Here is a 24,598-nt window from a genome sequence, read left to right on the forward strand (position 1 = left end):
CCAGGATCCAGTGCTCGCCCGGGACAGGCGGAGGCCAGGAGGCCCGAGGACAGCAAGGAGCTCCTGCCCGGGCAGCCCGGGCTGTGCAGGGCAGCGCCCCCTGCCCCGGAGCATCCAGGCCCCTGCAGACTGGGAGCTGCGGTAGTTACTGCGGGAGCTGACTCCAGGGCTGGAGAGCTGGCCGCTGACACCGCTGTTGTTCCTCCTGGGGCCTCACAGGATAAACAACCCCCCACTGAGCCTCACAAGATAAACAGAATAAACAGCTCTCTCACAGGAATTATTTGTTCTGGTGCATTAAAACTCATTCAATGGTGGATAAATTCGATAATTTTATTTGATTCAATTAACATGCCTCCTATCACTAGCGAGGCTTGAGAACAAATACAAGAAGTAAGATATCAAGGACGAAATATCCAGTTTAATATTAACCTACACAACAGGCCACAGAGTTAGAAATATCCAAAGTTTTCAATAACTTTATGTCATGGACTCCAGTTAGTTTACATATATATTAATCGGATGTCTTATCTGTTAAATCACACACTCAAGGGAGTAAAATCCACTCAACATAAAGAGTTTATGAGCAAAATCTGTCACATTCATTATAATCATGGCATTAGTTCCCTCAAATTATCTGGGCCAGGATCAGAAATAGAATCAAATTTACATCCAAGATTTAATCATTTTATACAAAAATAATGTTAATACACATCGTTGCGATTTCTTTAGAACTCTGAGTAAAAATAGGAAGAAACAAAGTACAGAAAGTTGTGAAAAGTTATTTCCTTAATGTGAGATAAGATTAATATACCATGCCAGATATTGCAAGAGCATGAGAGAAAAAAAAAAAAAAATATATATATATATATAAAACTTTAAGAAAAGGCACATGGGTGACTCAGTGTCTGCCTTTGGCTCAGGTCGTGATCCCGGGATCCTGGGATCGAGTCTCGCATCAGGCTCCCTGCAGAAGTTCTGCTTCTCTGTCTGTGTCTCTCATGAATAAATAAATTCTTTAAAAAAAAAAAAACACTTGAGAAATGGTGAATTATTTGTAAATCTTGGTCTTGTTCAGTCAATTAATACAATAACACCTGAAAAAAAGATCAATAGATAAATCTTAAACAAAGTTTCAATTTAGAGAGCCTGTTGACAGTAGGAATTTAAAAACTAGAAAAGGTTGTAGTTAATAAATTTAGGGCTTTTCCTTATGTGCATATAAATTATTTAACAAGAGCACTTTCCTTCTTTTCCCAAAGTGATTGTATGTAATCTCATAATTAGGATGTATTGTCATATGTAGCCTTCACAATCTGGAAAGCCTACATATCAAAAGAGACTTTATGAAAAAATCACCAAGAGGAAATATGAGTCAATTCAATAATAACTATGTTGGACACAGAGTGACATACAAATGCATGAAGCCTAGTTTCACATTCTCTTTCACTTTATTCAAGGATTTCTGTGAGGAGGGCAGATCTTTCTGAATACACAAGTCAACTGCTAACTCTTCCAAAAGCATACAAAAAAATAAAAAGTTGATCAAGCAAACTTAGGTTAATTTGACATAACAAGAAGGGAGAAGACCACCTTGACAGAGTTTTACTATGATTTGAGATGAAGGAAATCATGGGAAGATTATCCTAAGTTGTTGGTACTTGGGTTGGAGAACTCAAGAAAAACTTTAGACCACATGGAAGTGGTTGGGACTGGGCAAAGTTTAGGACATAACTTTGGATTGCTGGACATAGTGAAATGAGATCTTGAAACCTGTCTTGCTGAGAAAGCTGTATTTTAATAAGTAAACTATATTAGCTGGTCACAGTTTGGGTTTAACCAACCTAAAGCAAACCCTTGGGGGGCATAATGTCCCTGATCTTATTAGAGATATGACTATAACACTAACATCTCCTCCTCAGTGGTCTATCAACATACACTCCTCAGTCACTAGAGCTAAAAATGTAGGTCTAATAGGAGGTGCATTTACAAAGATCTACTTTCAGCCGCCCAAGAAATGCTTCTGTCCCTAAGTCCCTTTAGTAAACCATTTGTCTTCAAGCTGGACTTGTCAGCCTTTTTATTCTGTCTTCCAGTACTTCCAGCCTTTGGAAGTCATTTTGCATATACCTCCCTCTCATGGAGCACATGGCATATTCACAGTGATGAAAGGAAAAAGCCTATAATCCAAAATACTTTACCTGGGCAGGAGATCATTCAGAATGGAAAGAGAGATAAAATAATTTCCCAGAAAAACAAAACAAAACAAAACAAACAAACAAAAAAACCTTGGATAAACTTAAGAGCTGAAACATCTACTCAAAACTATGAAACATTGATGAAAATCATTTAAAATGACACAATCAGATGGAAAAATAGACTATGCTCACTAACTACAAGAAGTAATATTGTTAAAATGCCCATACTACCCAAAGCCATCTATAGATTCAAAGCAATCTCTATCAAAATACTAATAGCATTTTTCACATTATCAAAACAAATAATACTAAAACCTGTATGGAATCAAAAATGACCCCAAATAGCCAAAACAATCTCAGGAAGGAAGAACAAAGCTGGAGGCATCACAATCTCACATTTTAACATACACTACAAAGCTATAGTAATCAAAACAGCACGGTGCTGACACAAAAACAAATATACTGAGAAGTGGAACAGAAGAGAGAGCCCAGGCATAAACCCACACTTCTATGGCCAATTAATCTAGGACGAAAGAGGTAGGAATATATGATGGGGGACAGACAGCCCCTTCAATTAACGGTGCTGGAAAAGCTGGACCACTACACATCAAAGAATAAAACTGAACCACTTTCTTGCACCATATGCAAAAATAAGCTCAAAATGGATTAAAGACCAAATGTGAGGCATGAAATCAAAAAGTTAGAAGAAAACATAGGCAGCAATCTCCTTGACATTGTTTGTAGCAACATTTTTCTACATATCCCTCCTCAGGCAAGGGAAACCAAAACTAAAATAAACCATTGGAACTACACCAAAGGAAAAAAAAAAAAGGAACTACACCAAAGTAAGTTTTTGCACAATGTAGGAAGCCATCAACAAAACGAAAAGGCAACTTACAGAAGAGGAGAAGACATTTCCAAATGGTATATCCAGTAGGGGATTAATATCCAAAATATATGAAGAACATATACAATCCAACACCAAAAAAAGTGAAATAATCCAATTAAAATATGGGCAGACAACCTGAATAGACTTTTCCCAAAGAAGACCAGCAATGAAGGGGCACTTGCCTGGCTCAATTGGTAAAGTATATGACTCTTGATCTCAGGGTCAAGAGTTCAACCACCACTTTGAACATGGAGCCTTCTGAAGAAGAAGAAGAAGAAGAAGAAGAAGAAGAAGAAGAAGAAGAAGAGAAGGAGAAGGAGGAGGAGGGGGAGGAGGAGGAGAAGATAATGATGACCGATAGATGGCCTACAGATACATGAAAATATGCTCAACGTCCCTAATCATCAGGGTAATACACATCAAAACCACAGGGAGATCTCATCTTACACCTGTCAGAATGGCTAGAATCAAAAAAACAAGAAATACAAGTATTGGCAAAGATGGAGGAAAAGGAACCCTTGTCTACTGTTGGTGGTGCAGCCACTAGAGAAAGCAGTACGGAGGTTTCTCAAGAAACTAAAAATAGAAATACCATATGCTCCAGTAATTCCATGATTGGGTATTTATCCAAAGAAAACGAAACACTAATTCAAAAAGATATACACACCCTATGTTTACTGCAGCATTATTTGAAAGAGCAGCTGATGGAAATACCAAGGGTCCATCAATAGATGAATGGATAAAGATGACATACTATATGGAGACAATGCAATATTATTCCACCACAAACAAAGAATGATATCTTGCCATTGGTGATAACATGGAAAAACTGAGAGGTTGTTACACTAAGTAAAATATGTCAGAAGGAGAAAGACAAATGTCATATGATTTCACTCTTATGTGGAATCTAAACCAAACGAATAAACAAACAGAGCGGAAAGACTCACAAATATAGAGAAATGATAGCTTCTAGAAAAAAGGGGGAGAGGGAAGGCAAAATGAGTGAAAGCGAGTGGGAGATAGGGCTTCCAGGTATGAAATAAATGCAATAAATGTCAGGAGAATAAAACATAAAACGCAGGGAACATAGTCAGTAATTGTAGTGACATTGTGTAGTGACAAATGGAATTTACGCCTGTGAGCACACCCTAGCGGATAGACTTCTGGAATCACTATGTTGTAACAGGAAACTAATTAACATAGTGTGTCAACTGTACTTCAATAAAAAAGTAATAAAAATGATTTTTATAAAGTTCTCACCAGAAAAAAAGATAAGTGTGTGAGGTGATGGATGAGAATGGTGTAATCTCGTCACAATATATAAAGCGAATCAAGTCATCATGTTGTACACCTGACCACTGCACAATGTTATATCAAGGATCTCTCAATAAAGTCAAAAAATTTTTTAAAATAAAATAGTATGCTAATTAAAATAACCAGTCACAAAAGACACTTCATTTATACGAAATGCTCAAGACAGGCAATATATATGACAAAGAAAGCAGACAAAATGCTGACTAAGGCTGGGAAATGCAGAAAATGAAGAGTTCCATTACAGAGTGAAGGTTTCCATTTGGGGTGATGAAAGTGCTCTAAAATTGATCACCGGAGCGGTTGCACAATTCTGTGAATATACTATGAACCCCTGAACTGTACACTTTAAATCTGGCACTTGTACGGTATGGAAGTACATGTCAACCAAATTTTTGGGAACAAAACAAAAACATCTCTCAGGTCATCATAACCAGAAAGATAATTTTCCTGTATAATAACTTTCATTCTTGTGTCAAGAGGACTGCAGTCACCTCGCAGCACCGTCCTCGACACTCTTCCAAAATATATTACGTAAGACACATGACTTGCACCTTGACTCTTAGCTAGACGATAGGACTAAAATCATCAAACAGACATTACACACATTTGCATACAAACAAAGTCGTCTACTTTGGCTTTTTCCACTTGCCATCCAAATGCTCGGACAGTTCATATAATGTATTTACTTTGAAAGGTAGGAGTTATAGTTTAACTTCCTGATTGATGCTCCTCGGATATAAGTGCAAGCAGTGGCAGAAGAAGGCAGGGATTTCAGAAGAAGCAGCGCATCCCCCAGGATGTCTATGAAATGGATTTCAGTGCTTCTGGGGCTACAGCTGAGCTGTTACTTTAGTTCTGGGAGTTGCGGGAAGGTGCTGGTGTGGCCCACGGAATACAGCCACTGGATCAATGTAAAGACAATCCTGGATGAACTTGTCCAGAGGGGTCATGAAGTGACTGTTCTGACATCGTCAGCTTCCATTCTTGTTGATCCGAACAAATTATCTGCTATTAAATTTGAGATTTATTCTGCACATTTATCTAGAGGTGATTTTGAGGCTTTCTTCATAAAACTGCTCAACATTTTGATATATGATATGCCAAAAGATTCATTTTGGACATATTTTTCATTAATGCAAGAATTTTTTTGGGAATTTTATGAATGTGCTCAGAAGCTCTGTAAAGATGTAGTTTTGAACAAGAAACTCATGACAAAACTACAAGAATCAAAATTTGATCTCGTCCTTGCAGATACTATCATACCCTGCGGTGAGCTGCTGGCTGAGCTCCTTAAAATACCTTTAGTGTACAGTCTCCGTTTCTCTCCAGGCTACGCATTTGAGAAACACAGTGGAGGACTTCCTCTCCCTCCATCCTACGTACCTGTTATTCTGTCAGAATTAACTGATCAAATGACATTCATGGAGAGAGTAAAAAATATGCTGTATGTGCTTTATTTTGACTTTTGGTTCCAAACAATAAATGAGAAGAGTTGGGATCAGTTTTACAGCGAAGTACTAGGTAAGTCATGCTTTTCATTAGTAACATGAAGTCCTAATTCTCCTAGTGCTGGGGAGGAGAGTTTGTAGAAGTACTAAGAGGGAGGAAATTTGTCTTTTAGAAGTAAAATGATGACATGAAAGTATAAAATGATCTCTCAATCTCACAAACACATGCAAAGACTTATATGACAGGGCCAGTTAGAATCCCACTGTCCATTATGGGTACATCACACTCTAGGGAGTCAATAACTGACATTAGAGCACTGAGGAATTCTTGAACCAATGACATATCCATTCCATGTGTTTGATTGTAATAGCTTTAAAAAGGGGTTTCTTTGGGTTGCTTTTTAATTTTTTCTCGGTATTTTATCCTTCCTTGTTGTTTATCAAATACAAATCAAAGTGAAAATATTACTTATGCTTCGTTACTTTTTAGAAGAATTTTAAGTCACAGCATTTTGAATCACGATTTCCTATATAACCCTCACCCCCCCACAGGCATAAGTTTCTCCATTATCAACATCCCCCATCAAAGTGGTACATTTGTTGCAAGTCATGAACCTACACTGACACATTATTATCATCCAAAGTTCATAGTTTACGTAAGAGTTTACTCTCAGCTTGGTACATTTTATGAGTTTTAAAAATTTATAATGATATGCATCTACCACTATTAGAGTAGTTTCGCTGCTTTAAATTCTTCTCTACTATACTTATTTTCTATATATCCATTTTATTCCACTTTTTCCATGTTAAAAAAAACGGCATTAGAAATTTCACTATCTTGATGAAAGCAGACATGTCAACTGAGGAGTCATATATTTCTAGTACAACTGTCTATAGTGTTGAGGATATTATTCCCACTTGTTTCTTCAGTTTCCTTAGTTAAGAATTAAAGTGTTGGGATGCCTGGTGGCTCAGCGGTTAAGCGTCTGCCTTTGGCTCAGGGTGTGATCCTGGGGTCCCGGGACAGAGTCCCACATCAGGCTCCCTGCATGGAGCCTGCTTCACCCTAAGCCTGTGTCTCTGCCTCGCTCTCTGTCTCTCATGAATAAATAAAATCTTTTTTTAAAAAAGAACTAAAGTGTTTACATATTACCTGAAAGAAATTTTAGGATCAAGGGAATAACTTGCTGAGTTGTAGAAATTAGACTGAGTATTCTAGGGAAAAGTGTTTCCATTGGTTAATTGACAGGGGAGCTCAAATAATTGTTTACATTTGCATCTGTCACTTTCGCAGCATTTCAGAATAAACAAATGCATGTTTAATTTGACAGTGGCTTAGGTTTAATAATGTTTTATGACTGTGAATACCTCCTTCATAATTCCTTCACCCCAGCCAATTAGAAGGCTATGAGATACAATGGCTATGTTAGACTCAGGAATCTATAGTATGAAGTTTCTAATGATTACATATTGTTTCACCAGGGCTTATAAATCCTGGGTTTTTTTATTTTTTAAAGATATTTATTTATTTATTTAATTATTTATTTATTTATTTATTTATGAGAGACACAGACAGAGAGAGAGAGGCAGAGACACAGGCAGAGGGAGAAGCAGGCTGCCCTAAAGACGTAATGCGCCACCATTAAGAGTGCACGTTCTATTTCCGTACTTGTGGAAAATATTCCAGCTGTGACTTGCAAATATTATTTATTACATAAATATTGTTAAGCTCCAAATATTAACTAATTACAATGGTCGGTACAAGCCATACCCCCCAAAACTCACAGTTTTCTTGGAAAATCTCGGATCAAGGGAATAACTTGCTAAATTGTAGAAATTACACTGAGTACACGCGGGAAAGGTGTTTCCATTGGTTAATTGATGGGGGGGCTCAATAGTATACATTTGCATCTGTTGCTTTTGCAGAATTCAAGAATAAATAAATGCATGGTTTATTTTCATAGTGGCTTAGGTTAACAAATTGGTTGTGAACGTACTACTGTGATGTGAGAAATGAGTCTCTTACACTTTGTCTTTCATATATACATATGATCAACATATATATATGCAAATGTATATATTTGCATCAATACATGTTTGTATCATATATGTGTTCTGTTAGGAAACTACAAATACTTTTAAGCCTTTTTGCTAACTAGTCAAAACTCTTTTCAGAAGGTTCCATAGTATATTAATATTCCATTACTCTCATTTTTTCTACCTGTTGCTTGTTATGAGATTTTTTTGCTTCTTTATTTACTCTTAGTTTTCTACCACGTTTTAATTTTCATTCCAGGATAGTTAACAGAGTGTTATATTACTTTCAGGTGTACAATATAGTGATTCAACACTTCCATACATCACTCAGTGCTCATCATGAGTTCACTTCTTAATCCCCATCACCTATGTTACCCATCCCCCACATTCCCCTCCCCTCTGATAACCATCAGTTTTTTTCCCTACAGTTAAAATCTATTTCTTGGTTTCTCTCTCTCTTTTTGTATTTTGCTTGTTTGGTTGGTTCATTAAATTTGACATATGGGCAGCCCGGGTGGCTCAGCAGTTTAGCGCTGCCTTCAGCCAGGGTGTGATCCTGGAGACCCAGGATCGAGTCCCACCTCAGGCTCCCTGCATGGAGCCTGCTTCTCCCTCTGCCTGTGTCTCTGCCTCGCTCGCTCTCTCTGTGTCTCTTATGAATAAGTTAATAAAATCTTTAAAAAAAAATGCCTATGCATGTCTCCTGCCCATTTTTTAAATGTGTTATTTGTTCCCTGGGTGTCGTTGTTGAGTTTGATAAGCTCCTTATAGATGTTGGATACCATCTCTTTACTGAAAATGTCATTTGCAAATACCTTCTCCCATTCTGTAGGTTGCCTGTCAGGTTTGCTGATTATTTCCTTGGCTGTACAGAAGATTTTTATCTTGATGAAGTGCCAATAGTTCATTTTTGTTTTTGTTTCCTTACTACCATCAATATATCTAGTAAGAAATTGCTCTTGCTGAGGCCAAAGAGGTCACTGCGTGTTTTCTTCTCCTGGATTTTGATGGTTTTCCTGTCTCACGCTTAGGTCTTTCATTCCACCTTGAATTTATTTTTGTGTATACTATAAGAAAGTGGTCAAGTCACCCCGGGTGGCTCAGCGGTTAAGCGCCTCCTTCAGCCCAGGGCATGATCCTGGAGACCCTCCCACCTTGGACTCCCTGCATGGAGCCTGCTTCTCCCTCTGCCTGTGTCTCTGCCTCTCTCTCTCTCTCTCTATGTCTCTCATGAATAAAAAAATAAAATAAAACAAAATAAAATAAAATAAAATAAAATAAATAAAATAAAATATAATAAAATAAAATAAAAGACTAAAAATAAAAATACAATAAAAAAGGGATCCCTGGGTGGCGCAGCAGTTTGGTGCCTGCCTTCGGCCCAGGGCACGATCCTGGAGACCCGGGATCAAATCCCACGTCGGGCTTCCAGTGCATGGAGCCTGCTTCTCCCTCTGCCTATGTCTCTGCCTCTCTCTCTCTGTGTGACTATCATAAATAAATAAAAATTTTTTTAAAAGAATAAAAAAAATAAAAGAAGACTAAAAAAAAATGTGGTCCAGTTTCATTCTTTTCCATGTTGCTGTCCAATATTCCTGACACCAAGAAACTGTCATTTTCCCATTGGATATTCTTTCCTGCTTTGTCAAAGATTAATTGCCCATATAATTGTGGGTTCATTTCTGGGTTTTCTATGCTCTTCCATTGATCTATGTGTCTATTTTTGTGTCACGACCATACTGTTTTGATCATTATAACTTTGTAGCATAACTTGAACTCTTGTATTGTGATACGTCCAGTTTGGTTGTTTTTCTTTTTCAAGATAGCTCTGGTCATTTGAAATCTTTTGTCGTTCCAACAAATCTTAAGATCGTTTGCTCCAGTTCTGTGAAAAATGCTGTTGGTATTTTGATAGGGATCACACTAAATCTAAAGTTTGCCTTGGGTATTATAGACAGTTCAATACTATTCTTCCAAGTTTTGTGCATGGAATGCCTTTTATCCTCAATTTCTTTCATCAGTATTTTATAGTTTTCAGAGTACAGGTCTTTCACCTCTTTGGTAAAGTTTTATTATTTTCGGTGCAATGGCAAACAGGATAGTTTTCTTAATGTCTCTCTTCTGCTGCATTATTAGTACATAGAAATATAACAGATTTCTGTACACTGATTTGTATCCTGTGACTTTACTGAATTAGTTTATCAGTTCTAGGACTTTTCTGTTTAAGTCCTCAGGGTTTTCTATATAGAGTATCATGTCAACTGCAAATAGTGACAGTTTTATTTCTTCCTGACCAATTTGGATGGTTTTATTTCTTTTCATTGTCTCATTGCTGTAGCCAGGACTTCTAGTCCTATGTTGAATAAAAGTGGTAAGGGTGGACATCCTTGTCTTCTGCCTGACCTTAGAGGAGAAGCTCTCAGTTGTTTCCCTTTGAGTATGATGTTCACTGTGGGTTTTCCATTTTAGCCTTTATTTTGTTGAGGTATGTTCCCTCGAAACCAATGTTGCTGAGGGGTTTTATCTTCAATGGCTGTTCTACTTTGTCAAATGCCTTTTCTGCATATGTGGAAATGATCATATACTTTTTATCCTTTCTCTTATTTTTTTTTAGCTTTCTAAAGATTGATTGATTGATTGATGATAGACACAGAAAGAGAGAGAGAGGCAGAGACACAGGCAGAGGGAGAAGCAGGCTCCATGCCAGGAGTCCGAGGCAGGAATCGATCTCGGGACTCCAGGATCACGCCCTGAGCCAAAGGGAGGCGCCATACTGCTGAGCCACCCAGGGATACCCATCCTTTCTCTTATTGATGTGATCTGTTTGTTTTTTTGCCTTCAGGAAGACCCACTACACTATATGAGTTAATGAGGAAAGCTGATATATGGCTCATTCGAACCTACTGGGATTTTGAATATCCTCACCCACTCTTACCACATTTTGACTTTGTTGGAGGCCTCCACTGCAAACCCGCCAAATCCCTGCCTACGGTACCTGATTCTTGTTTCTTTTGCTTTGTTTCCTCTAGGCCATTTTTGTAGCTTAAAAAGATCATTTCTCAACAATGGTGTGTGCCCCAACAATATCTGCAGGCAAATCTAATGTTTCCTTGCTGTCATTCCAACTTTACACAATTCCTCATTTGAGATTCCAAGGTTTGACGACTTAGAGCATTAACAGGTTTAATTAATATATGAGAACATATGTTTTCCGCCACACACCAAGGCCAGACAAAATCTCAGTAAACCTGAGCACAGAGAAAGCTACACTGTGTATATAATGAGGACCATGAATTCTGCATATTTAATAAAGACCAAATAACTTCTACCACTTATATCTGAAAAAATCCATAGTATAATATTGCAAAAGTACACTCTTAGCATATAAGGTGAAAATCTTCATGAAAAAAGCAATGATGTAATAAGTTTTAGGTTGATATTGAACCTTCAAGACATAATTGAAAAATAAGCATCTCTTACTGAATTACTTGATGGTCTCTTCATCATGCTGGATGTCTACTAGAGGAATGAGCCACTGTGATTACATCTACCCTTGCCCAGATTCCACAAAAGGTTAGATAAATAACCTTAATCATATATAACTACCTAATGAGTCTGTTAAACTCTGCAAAGGGTCTGATTACCCTAAAACTAAGATCTTATTCAATGGTTAACATAATATCGATTTTGATTGCAAAATATTTAGGTGTATATGGTAACTCTCTCAAGGTCTAAATCCTGATGTAAAACTAGCAAAAGTTCTATTCAGTCTAACACAAGTGTCCATCAACAGATAAATCCATAAACAAAATGTATTTACACACAACGGAATATTTGGCCTAAAATAGAAGAAAATTCTAACACCTACTACAAAGTGGCAAAGCTTTGGGATATTATGCAAAGTGAAAGTGGGCGATCATTAAGAGACAAATACTGTATGATTCCCTGATATAAGGTATCCAGATCACTCAAATTCACAGAAATACAAAGTATAATGATGGTTGATAAAGATGGTCAAGGAGGGGGGATCAGTGGGTGGCTCAGCGATTTAGCGCCTGCCTTTGGCCGAGAACATGATCCTGGGGACCCGGGATCGAGTCCCAAATCGGACTCCCTGCATGGAGCCTGCTTCTCCCTCTGCCTGTGTCTCTGCCTCTCTATCTCTGTTTCTCATGAATAAAAAGATAAAATCTTTTTAAAAAATAAAAAAAAATAAAGATGGTCTATGAGAAATCGGTAATTGTTATATAATGGGTACTGAGATCCAGTTTAACAAGGTGAAAAAGTTCTGGTGATTAGTTGACCAACAGTATAAAATATACACACTATTGAACTGCATACTCAGATATAGTTAAAATGATAATTTTTATGTGTAGTTTATCACAATAAGAATCAATATAGGCATTACTCTAATAATTCTTGATGATATTTGATATCTATCTTTAATTGAAGAAAAATTTTTAAAGATTTATCTATTTATTTATTTATTTATTTATGAGAGAGAGAGAGAGAGAGAGAGAGACTGCACATCGGGTGGGGGAAGGGAGCAGAAGGAGAGAGAGAGAACACCCAGGAAAGTCCCCTCTAGGCACAGAGCTAGACCCAGGGCTCAATCTCACAATCCCGAAATCATAACCTGAGCCCAAATCAAGAGTCAGATGCTGAAACGACTGAGCCTCCAACGCAACCTCATAGAAATTCATTCAGTGGTGTTTGCTATGCTGTTTCTCCTTTTTGATGGAGTTAACTTTTTCTTCACAGGAAATGGAAGAGTTTGTCCAGAGCTCTGGAGAAAACGGTATTGTGGTGTTTTCTCTAGGGTCAATGGTCAATAACATGACAGAGGAAAGAGCCAATGTGATCGCATCAGCCCTTGCCCAGATTCCACAAAAGGTTAGATAGAGTATCTTAATTGTATACAACTACTTAATGAGGCTGTTAAACTCTGTAAAGGGCCGGATTACCCTTTCCTTCATGACATGAACATCATTATGATAGCTCCAATTTACCTCAAACATGAGGAAAATATAAATGGCAGATGCTAAGTACTACAGAAGCTGTTTTGACAATAACTTTGGCATTAACATTGAGATTGGAAAGAAATATATTTAGGACGTGCAGAGTAAAGCTTGGTATTATAATGTGTCCTGGGCAGGTATAGCAATCACCAAATTCTGTCTGTCATTCTTTCCTTTTCCTTACAAGATCTGCATTCCTTTCAAGATTTCCAAGGGCACTGCCTACCTCATAGCTGTTCTCAGAAAGGAGTTAAATTTCAACAGTTATGTTAAAGAGGAACTGATAAAAGTCTGAAAAGCACCCTGCAGTTTACCCTTATCAGATAATCCAGGTTTCTCTTCCTTCCCCTAAATTTTGAGATAAGCCTCCTCAGTGTGCTGTTCAGAAAAACAATCACCAAACTATGTCTAGGCTTTCCTCCAGCCAAGATGACTTAGAGAAAGAGAAAAATTGACATGACTGATGGAATGGGCCCTATTACGAGTGAAAGAGTAAGATCAATGAAAAGGGAGAAGATGGGTCCACTCCTCAAGGTGACCAAGTGCTTATTAATATCTGGTTCCAAAGGACTCTAACTTATCAGAATAATAACTGCTCCCGATTAAGGAAGGAAAAAGAAACATATTAAGGAGTCAACCGGAAAGAAAGCCTAGCATGGGAAAGTTTCATATGCCTCTTTCTACATAAACTACAGTAGTAAATTCTTTTCCAATACATAGAATGCACCTGGCATATTTGGGTATTTGTGAACTACTTTTCGGTCACTGTAATAGTTTCTCCTTATGCTAATTTTTGCTTACCATCGCAAGTTACTTTAACATGCATATAGCAAATATATACTACCCAGTGTAAACTATAATCCAGTTATGAGGATTGCTGGGAAATTCTAAAATCAGAATCTATTTAGTACTGGCAATGGAAATTGCTTGGGCATAGATTTCATATCAATCAATGCTGTCAGTGCTTTGTAGTGCATCACTGAAATGTCAACAACCAGTTCAATAAAACTTAGCACCACTACACTTTTGGAGTTTTTTTGACACGTATACTGTTATTTCTGAAGTGCCAACAGGCTTTTCTTCCCACATGTAAAGAACTGCCAAACCAAGAAATACTAATAATATTCTGCATTCATGTAAAAAAATTACCTTTTTCTTGGAAGTAGTGCCTAATCATTAGTAATGTGGAAGAAGTTAAACGTACTAAGGAGAAATTATTGATATTAATGAATTACTAATAAGCATAATTACCTGTTTCTCACAAGCAGCAGATTGCACATTTAGCTTTTTTGTGTATCAAAACATGTAAAACTCAAATAAAAGAACTTATGGAACAAGTGGCTATGAACATGTGGATATAAGGGAACGTCCTTCTGTATCACTTAAAAAGATGTAAATAGGTTGGTATTACATTGGAAGATGAAAGCAATGATAACAGACAAAGGTGTGGATCTTAGTAATTTCCTACTCGTTTGCACTAGAATTATAGTAACTGCCTAAAAATTTCTTAAATGCTTCTTTTGTCCTTGATAATCTCATCTGTTTAATACTCATGCGTGAAATATTATGATTACATTCATACTTGCTTGAATATAAAAATAAGTAACAAAATGGGGGTATTCTTACTATACTAGGGTTTTAGTAGTCTCATTTTTAATATCTTTTGCCTTGTTATTTATCAGTCAATGAAAGGAGTCTAACTAGATCATCTCTTAATTTCTTTAAAATGTTCACAAGCTATAACTTCAAAGTTCAACTCATGAGATAAGGTATTTTTCTTTCTAAGGTTCTATGGAGATTTGATGGCAAGAAACCAGACACCTTAGGGCCAAATACTCGGCTGTATAAATGGCTTCCCCAGAATGACCTTCTTGGTAAGAATCTGGAAAATATTGAACTGAAAGGAACTCTAAACAAAATGATAACAGTTCACCAAAAAGCAATCTGACTGAGCATTTACTACTCAAAAACTCAAAACTAAAACTTAACTTTCTTATATTTGTTTTGCAGACCTAGAGGGAAAAAGATAAGCTACAACAGTTGGCATGTTGTTATACACAGTCCCATTCCTTAGGGCCAGAATCAAAGTACCTGTATTTCAGCTGTAATTACTGCTCCCACATAATTTGTTACTAACTACCTAGAACATCGCTCTGTCTCCGAATTTTCCCACCTTATTCCTATCCTTTCTCCTTCTGCATGGGTATTCAGTGCCAATGAAAAATAATAGCCTCTCTTTTATTACCAGTGACCCTACATTTTCTCTAGAAAAATACCATAATCTTTTCCATGAAGTCACAACACATTTCATGATAAAGTGCTATCTTTCCTTCCCCTGATTTGAGCCACCAGCATCACACTTCCTGCTGCCTTGACACCCTACATGTGAAACTCAGTGACTTTACTGTGCCTTTAAGAGAATATGTTCTAACATGCCACCTGCCTTTCTTTTTTTTGCACCCTTTCCCTTTTTTTGGTGATAACCAGAATGTTATCGTTCAATTTGTCTGTCCAGCAATCTTGTATTCATTTTTCAAGTTACAAGCACCACACCAATCTTCATTTACCTCTCCAGCACATTTATGTGCTTCTTGCGCTGAGAGCCAAAAGACATTTGAATGCTGTTTCATGTTTATATAATAACATATGTCTTATGTTGCCCAATTCTCATTTGATTTCTAAGACTTACAGTTAATAATGTGCTGAGATTCATCCAATCCTAGGTCATCCGAAAACCAAAGCCTTTATAACCCATGGTGGAACCAACGGCATCTATGAGGCGATCTACCACGGGATCCCCATGGTGGGCATTCCCTTGTTTGCCGATCAAGCTGATAACATTGTTCACATGAAAGCTAAGGGAGCAGCTATCAGACTGGACTTCAGCACAATGTCTAGTGCAGACTTGCTCAATGCATTGAGGATGGTCATTAATGACCCTTCGTGAGTATTACTTTTTTTTTAATAGATGGAATTTATCGATAGATTCTTCAGTCAACGGTGGCTGCGAGTTTCCTCCCATTCTTAAGAGGCTAATTTGGAAAGAAGCCAAGTGATAGAACGGATCTTAAATCTACTTTTATTTTCAACCAGACATTTATTTCACAGTTGCATTTAAATCCCTTTCACTTAATGGGCAACCAATTACTGCAACATTTTTCTACATACACAAATGCAAACTATTATATAGTAACTGTAAGAACATTTCAAAGTTCCTATGATAGAAACCATAGAATGAAAGAATGAAGAACTTGAAGTCATGTAAAGTGACTCAATTCAGAACCAAAATTTCCAAAGCTATAAATCTCTTTTTGCTTAAACGTTGATTTTGGTTCTTATTGTTAATATATTTTATAATATGTAATTTGTGTACCATAAAACTAAAAGTATAAAACTCAAATACGTGTAGTGTATTATGGAATTATGAAACCATCACCATAATCTAAGTTTGGGACATTTTCATTAGCCCAAGAAGAAATCACATACGACTGACTTAGAAGTCTTTGCCCATTTCTCTTGCCTCAAGTAAACATTAATCTACTTCTGTCTCTACAAATTGCTGTATTCTGGGTGTTTCATACAAGTGGGATCATACCACGTATGGGCTTTGCATGTGGCTTCTTTCATTTGGCATGTTTTTGAGTTTCATTCGTGTGATAGTTTTGTATTACTGAATGATAAATATCCTATGGTATGGATATGCTACAATCTATCCATGTATCAGTTCGTGAACATTTGGGTTATTTCCACATTTAGGTATTATAAATATTGCTACACATTTATTGTGTGAACAAAATTATTCACTTCTTTTGGGTAGACATGTAGGAGTAGAATTTTGGGTAGACTTCTAGGCCACAGATTATCTCTATGAGGAGCTGCCAAATTGATGTCCAAATAAGTTGCACTATTTTACATTTCCACCAGCTAAGTATGGGAGATTCAAGTTCTCCACATCATTTTCAACACTTGCTATCATCTTTTTTATTACAGCCATCCTAGTGGGTCTCTCCTTGTGGTCTTCGTTTTCATTTCTCTTACAGCCAAAGTTACTAAACATCTTTTCATGTACTTATTGTCATTCACATATCAGAAATACTGAAAAATGTATTATGGGGAGAAAATGGTAGAGTAATTGCATAATAAAAATACCTTAAAACAAGAGAGAAAGGTAAAGAAATATAAGGCAGGTTGGCCAAATAGAAAAGAAAACAGACTAAGACAGTAGACGAAAATATCAATATGCCAAGACATTAAATCTAAACAGACTAAATAATTTAAAGACAAAGATTGTCAGAACACATTTTTTATACTATACGCCAGTTATAAGACATGTTCAAATAGAAATGCGCAAAAGATTGTAAGTACGAGAAGGTAGGAAATGATCTATTCTAGCAGTAACCGCAGAAAGATGTTGGACCCATGCTAATATCAGACACACTAGTCCAGAGTCACCAACAAAAATAAAAAGAAGTATTTCATAATGACGAATAGATTGATCTTTCAAAACAGTACAAATTACCAATTAGTGGCGCCTACTACAAAAAGCATCAAAATGCAGTAGAAGGGGGCCAAAGAACAAACATTCAAATTTACAGTTATAATATTGAATTTTTAAACATCTCTCTCAGTAACATAGAAAAATAAGATCAAAACAAGGGAAAAACGATAACAAGATAATGGAAGGGAGAAATACCTAAGTGTCTTGAAGGACACAATTTAAAAATGCAACCCATTGAATATATATATATGTATATATCAACAGAGAATACCCATTTTTCAAGAATGGAATAGATACTGGAATTAACCATACGTGGACCATAAACCAAAAGGAATTTTGAAAAATATAAATCATCAAGAGCACACTGTTCAGCTCTACTGGGATTCACTTAGAATCATCAAAATGAAAGACAACTGAAACCTCTCTACATTTTGGAAATTCAGCAATATACTTCTACATAACTCAGCCAATAAAGAAATCCTACTCATAAATACACCTCTTCTCAGCAATTCCACTTCTACATATATACAAACACATGTACAAACATGTAAACCAAAAGATACAAGATTTTTATGGCAGCATTGGTAGTAATGGCCAAACGGTTAGTAACACAAATGGCTATTGACCGTTAAATGATGAAATCACCTGCGGTATTGCCAAACAATGGAATACCATACAGTGCGAGAAGTAACCAACAACTCTGACACAAAAGACAAAAGGAAATGAGTGCTCACTTCATATTCTAACACATAAATAATAAAAACTAATGTATGATGACTAAAAGGATCAGGGCAGACGGGGTGCTTCTGGGTAGCTTGTGACACCCCATACCAACATCTTAGTAGTAGGTACATTATTACATCCACTTCACAATAATATTCTAGCTGATTTTGAATGTATGGGTATTCCGTGAAGACTATTCCTCTCATGGGAATTCTTTGGTTTGGCAAATTAACTTCCTTTCAATGTCGGCATCTTTACGTTTCTCCCTTAGGTACAAAGAGAATGCTATGAAGTTATCAGGAATTCACCACGATCAGCCTATAAAGCCCCTGGACCGGGCAGTCTTCTGGATCGAGTATGTCATGCGCCACCAAGGAGCCAAGCACCTGCGGCCAGCCTCCCATGACCTCACCTGGTTCCAGTACCACTCCTTGGATGTGATTGGGTTTCTGCTGGCCTGTGTGGCAACTGCTATATTTGTCACCACACAATGTTGTCTGTTTTGTTGTCGGAAGGTCGCAAAAACTGGGAAGAAGATAAAAAAGGAGTAGTCGTATCTGAGGCCTCCAGCTGGTCGGCCTCCTAGACGGGCTCCTCCGGTTTCTGCCAGCAAGGAGTTATGATGCAAAGTTCCCCTCCCTGTGAAGAAACAACTCCTCAACTTAGCTTCTGAGATCAACATCTGCTCTCAAGGGATTTATTGCCTGTTTAAGAGTCAGAAATATGTCATGCCAAGAGAAAAACTGGCAAATTAAAATTAAATTTAAATAAAACTCTACGGGAATTTACAGAAACTTCTTATTCTAAATGAAAAGTCATCCCCCTCCAGAAATTACTGAGCTTACCTGTGTTTCCAACATTGGGCATGAATATAAGAACATTAAGTAGGCTATTCACAATATCACTGTTACTGTGCAAATAAATACTCAGAATATTTTCACTTCATTTTGGTGCAAAATTTGTCGTTTCTTCCTTTGCTAGAGAAACTACAGATAGTTAAAGTTGTATAAAATGACTTTTCCATCCATTTTGTTTTGGGTGACCACTAATTCTCCTGGGCTTTTATGGTGTACCCAGCCTGAGCATCACTCCTTACCCTAGGACATGGCAAGTTGATGGCCTTCAACCACCTTGTCAGTATCCTGTGCAATGTCAGTGAATTTAGAAATATAGCAGCTGTTTCCTATTATAAAACTGAGCTATTGGGCATCTCAGTCCATTAAGCTACTCACTCTCCGTTTGAGCAGAGGTCATGGTCTCAGAGTTGTGGGATCAAGCCCAGCACGCCTCTGGCAGGCCTGCCACAGCTTCCTCTTCCCTGGTCCCCTCCCACCGGGATGGTGACCAGCCTGCAGATGGATGTCGGGTGCTGGGGTCCCCTGGGGTCCTCAGCCTCTGAAGACTGTCCAAGTACCGGGGACCCCGGGGCCTGGGCCTCTCTCCAGGGAGCGGCCGGGCCGGCCCGTGGCCCTGGGAGCCTCCCCTGGCTCCTGGCCTGGAGCAGTGACAGACGCTGAAGGGCAGCGGCTTCACTCCACGAAGACATTCTTTGGCTTTTCTTTCTGCTTCAAGTGGTAGACGAAGTCCTACAGAAGTAAGCACTTAGAATGGGAATTGTTTTCAGTTCTCCGGGAAGTGGTCCTTCTAGTGAATATTTTGAATTAATGCCAAAGAGAGAAAAGGGAACCGCGTCAACATTCTGTAGCTTCTCTATAAACGGCTGATTGTTTTCCTTCAAGTTAGCTTCAGGGTCCACTGTATGTTGTACACATGCAGCATTTTCTAAACTTTCCACTAGGTTTGGCTTGCTTTGCAAGTTTCCAGTCCAAGTCCCGACCTTCTGCCTCCCAGGGACCTGTTCTCCTAACACAATCTGTGGCCTTTATTTTGGCTTCCCTGTATGCTCAGAACCCCACATGCAATTTTGAGCTGAAGTGCAATTGTCACCACTCTTGTCTCCTTCCCAATCTCAGGTGAAAAACTTTGACTATTTCACCAATATTGCCTGTTATTGCCTCACGATAGATAAATACGCTTTAGCAAATTAAGAAATTTCCTTCTGCTAAAAGAGGGGGAGAAAGAATCTGAGAACACTATTTTTATGAAGTACAATGTAGTATGATGCTTTCCGATAAGATTTAAACACGCTATTTAACCCTGCAATTCCACATCTAGGAATCAGCCATCTAGAAATGCACACATACACATTGATGTACAGCATATTCCCTTAAGTACCTAAATATTTACCAAAAACACATTCGATGAGAGATGTAATGTATACAGTAATTACGGCGAAGATATGGTGACAGGCAGCATTTTTGCATGATCTCCATGTCACATTGCTACATGAACAAGTTCCAGGAAAACTATACAAGCACGATACTCTCTTTTGGAAATAAAATAAAATGTATGTAAGTTTCTATATACACAAAACAGACAGGATTTCATATTATGATAATTTAAATATTTACGTATGTCTTCATTTCTTGACATTTCACAACATGATTTTCATATGCCTATTATATGGAATAATAAATTTGTTAACAAAATAAACATATTGATGCAAGATGTCAAGTTCCAGCACTTTGATATTGTGCTATCGGCTCAGTAGTGTCATTCAGAATATTTAATTGACCAAAATCTGATGGACCATCTTCTATTACAAATTCGGGCCCTTCTTCCTTCTTTCCTGTTTAAGAAATCTTTCCTCTAAAATAACTAGTGATAAATATATGAGAGTATTTATTAAAAGTTTCAATACATGTGAAGATCTAAGTTCAACAATTCTTAACTGTTTTACCGTGTTTTTCACGTCAGTATTTCATGAATTTTATAGTAGCTTAGTAACCTCTGTTGGCTGGCTTCAAAAGATTATATTCATGGTGATTTTGAAATATGACTACCAATACCATGACAATGCTCCCATCGTGTCTCCTCCCCTTGACCTTCGGCAGGCCTCGCAGTAGTCTCAACAAAAAGAATGCAGTGTAGTGATACAGCTTAACTTCCCAGGCTCTCATAAAAAAGGCAATACATTCTTTACCTCTCACTTTCTCATTCACGCTTTTTCCCTCCATCCCCCCTCCTCTCTCTCTCAGTCCACTCACTTTAGAACCCTGTGCCAAACCCCAAGAACCCATGATGAAGGCTAAGTGGTGGAGACATTACAAAGTTGTGCCTTAGAAACTCTGTTGCTCCAGCTCCACAGCAATTTGACTATTCCCAAAGTATCACTAGAGGTGTGAATGAACATCCTCCAGTGATTACACCTCATCTACCCTATGCCTGTAACCATCTGAGAAACCCAAGAACCAACCCGAAGAACCACCTACTGGCTGAGGCCAGCTGACACCCAGAATTATGAGAGATAATAACTAAAAGATTATTGATGTTGTAGGCCTCTATACGTGAAGGCAGTTTGTTATGCAGTGAAAGAACTCTGAAATGACATTTCTACACTTTCTAAAAATTATACATTAGTAACAAAATTACAATTAAGAAATAGACTAAAAACTGGGAACTTACAAATGTTACATTTTGAAAATAACTGGAACTTAGGAATGCACACAGCATACACCTGAAACGTTCCCCAAAGCACCGGGCCCTGGACAGTATGTGACCTCTTCTTAATACAGTCATTATTCTCAGGAGTAGGAAACAAAATGGGCTTTCCTAACACAAAGATGGAGACCTAGACAAAATGCCAAGATGGAGAGATTCATCCCAAAAGAAAAAACAAGACGACATCACAGCCAGGGATCTAACAAACAGAGATATAAGTAATATGCCTGGGCAAGATTTTAAACCAACAATCACAAAGAGATGAGCTGGCCTTGGGAAAAACTTAGAAGATACCAGAAAGTCCCTTACCACAGAGATAAAAGACCTAAAAACTAGTCAAGCTGAAGTGAAAAATGCTATAAACGAGATGCAAACCCACTGCATGGGCTTGACCACAAGGATGGAAGAAGCAGAAAAAATGAATAAGTGATACAGAAGATAAAATAATGGAAAATAATGAAGCTGAAAAGAAGAGGGGAAGAAAAATATTGGGTCAGGAAGGTAGACTTAGGGAACTCAGTGACTCCATAAAGTGTAATAATGTGCATAATGTAGGAGTCCCAGAAAAAAGAGATAGAAAAAGAGGCAGAGGTTTATCTGAGCAAATTATAGCTGAAAACTCCCCTAATATGGGAAAAGATGCAGACACCCAAATCCAGGAGACACAGAGAACTCCCATCTAAATCAGCAAAAGCAGGGAAACACTAAGGCATATTGTAATACAATTTGCAAAACACAAAAATAAAGAAAGAATCTTGAAAGCACCAAGGGAAAAAGAAATCCCTAACCTCTAACAGAAGAGGAAACTGGTTAGCAACCGATTTCTCTACAGAAATTTAGCAGGTCAGAGGAGAGTGGCATGGTATATTCAACGTGCTGAATGAGAAAAATATGTAGCCAAGAATACTCTATCCAGCAAAGCCTCCATTCAGAATAGAAGAAGAAATGAAAAGTTTCCAGGACAAAAAAACAAAACAAACAAACAAAAAACCTAGAGGAGTTCATGACCACTAAACCAGTCCCACAATAAATATTAAATGGGACTCTTTTCAGTGGGAAAAAATTCTAAAACTGTCAAAGACTAGCAACAAACAGATAGAATCTCAGGAATCAGTGAAAAAAAAAACAAGCAAAAAAATAGCACTAAGTACATATCTATGAATAATTACTCTGAATGTAAATGAACTAAATTGTAAAAAAAAAAAAAAAGACCCAACTGTAGACTGACTACAAGAGACTCATTTTAGGCTTAACATCACCTGAAGATTAAAGTGAGGGGTTGGAGGAACATTTAACATGCAAATGAATATTTCAAAAAATAAAAGCCAGAGTAGCAATACTTCCGTCAGACAAACGAGATCTTAAAGACTGTAAAAAGAGATAAAGAAGGGCAGTATATCATAATAAAGGAGACTACCCAACATGAAGATCTAACAATTGTATATATTTATGCCCCCAACTTGGGAGCACCCAAATATATAAAACAATTAATAACAACCATAAAGGAACTCAGTGATAACAAAGCAATAACAATAGGGGACTTTAACATCACATTCCGAGCAATGGAACAGATCACCTAACAACAGAACATCAACAAGGAATATATGGCCTCGAATGACACACTGGCCGAGATGGACTTCACAAATATCCTCAGATCGTTTCACCCTAAAGCAGCAGAGTACACATTCTTTGCAAGTGCACATGGGACCTTCCCCAGAATAGATCACATACTGGGTGGGAGAGGAATGGGTAAATAAGTGATGGGTATGAAGAGAGCACTTGCTGTGATGGTCTCTGGGTGTTGTGTTTTAAGAACTGAATCACTAAATCGTACACCTAAAAATAATATCACAATGTATGTTAACTAGGTATTTAAATAAACTAGAAAAGAAAGAAAAGAATTATTGAATCCCTATATAGCACACCTGAAGCTAATATACCATTAATATACCGGATTTAACATTTTTAAATGAATTTTTACCATAAAAGTAAGTCTCTAGGAATTCTTGTAGAAACCTACACCAATAAAGAAATATTTATACTATTTGCTAATACATGGTAATAAAACAGTGAGAATGGGATTCAAAGAGCTGAAAACCAAGAAACAGACACTTAAAAAAAAAAGAGAGGAGAAAGGAGTGGGGGAGGGGGGGAGGGGCAGAGAAAAGGAAAAGAGAGAGAGAACCTTGAGCAGGCTCCATGCTAGCTTCAAGGCCTGACACAGGGCTTGATCTCAAGAGTCTGAGATCATGACCTGAGCTGAAATCAGAAGGTGGATGCTTAAATATCTGTTAGCTACGCAGGTATCCCCCACCCCCCCACCCCCCCCAAGAAACACACTCATAACCATAGAGAACCAACTGATGGTTACCAGAGGGGAAGTGGCTGAGGAATAGGTTAAATGGGAGCTGTTAAATGGCCTCCTGATGTGATGAGCACCAGATGTTCTATGGAACTGTGGAATCACTAAATTCTATACCTGAAACTAATATTACACTGTATGTTACCTAACTGGAATTTCAATAAAAACTTAGAAAGGAAAAAAGATCAACAAGAACCTATAACATTTGAAATATGAGCCACTTTTTTGTCACCCACTCAACTCATTGCAACAGAAACTCCAATGCTAGTAGGTGCAGAAAATATGAACTATTGAGTAGACTCAAGATGAAAAAGAAAATCTGCATAGGTAAGTAGAAGACCTGTTTCATCTGATCGTAGGAATTCAGCTAGATAGCTATCAAATCATTCTGAACACCTGATAACTCATCTGGTGATCTAAGAAAATAGCTGCAACTCTACAAAAGTGACAACTTTCTGCAACGCCGAAGGTGCAGAGAGGTGAATCTGAGGTGATACATGAGAAGATAAACCCCAGGGGTAGGCAGCTTCTGGCAGCCAGCTGCTGAAAG

The 24,598-nt window shown here is 37.6% G+C and overlaps 1 protein-coding gene across 1 annotated transcript; it reads left to right on the plus strand.

The window, feature by feature from the left end:
• The first annotated feature begins 5,198 nt into the window (after positions 1–5,198).
• On the plus strand, positions 5,199–18,676 carry UGT2B31 (UDP-glucuronosyltransferase UGT2B31). Its single transcript, NM_001003381.1, is given in 6 exon segments — positions 5,199–5,922; positions 10,729–10,877; positions 12,648–12,779; positions 14,691–14,778; positions 15,628–15,847; positions 18,397–18,676. Coding segments are annotated over 6 exon segments (1,593 nt in total).
• Positions 18,677–24,598: the final 5,922 nt, after the last annotated feature.

This window comes from Canis lupus, chromosome 13 (genome assembly GCF_011100685.1).
Source record: "Canis lupus familiaris isolate Mischka breed German Shepherd chromosome 13, alternate assembly UU_Cfam_GSD_1.0, whole genome shotgun sequence".
Taxonomy (NCBI): Eukaryota; Metazoa; Chordata; class Mammalia; order Carnivora; family Canidae; genus Canis; species Canis lupus.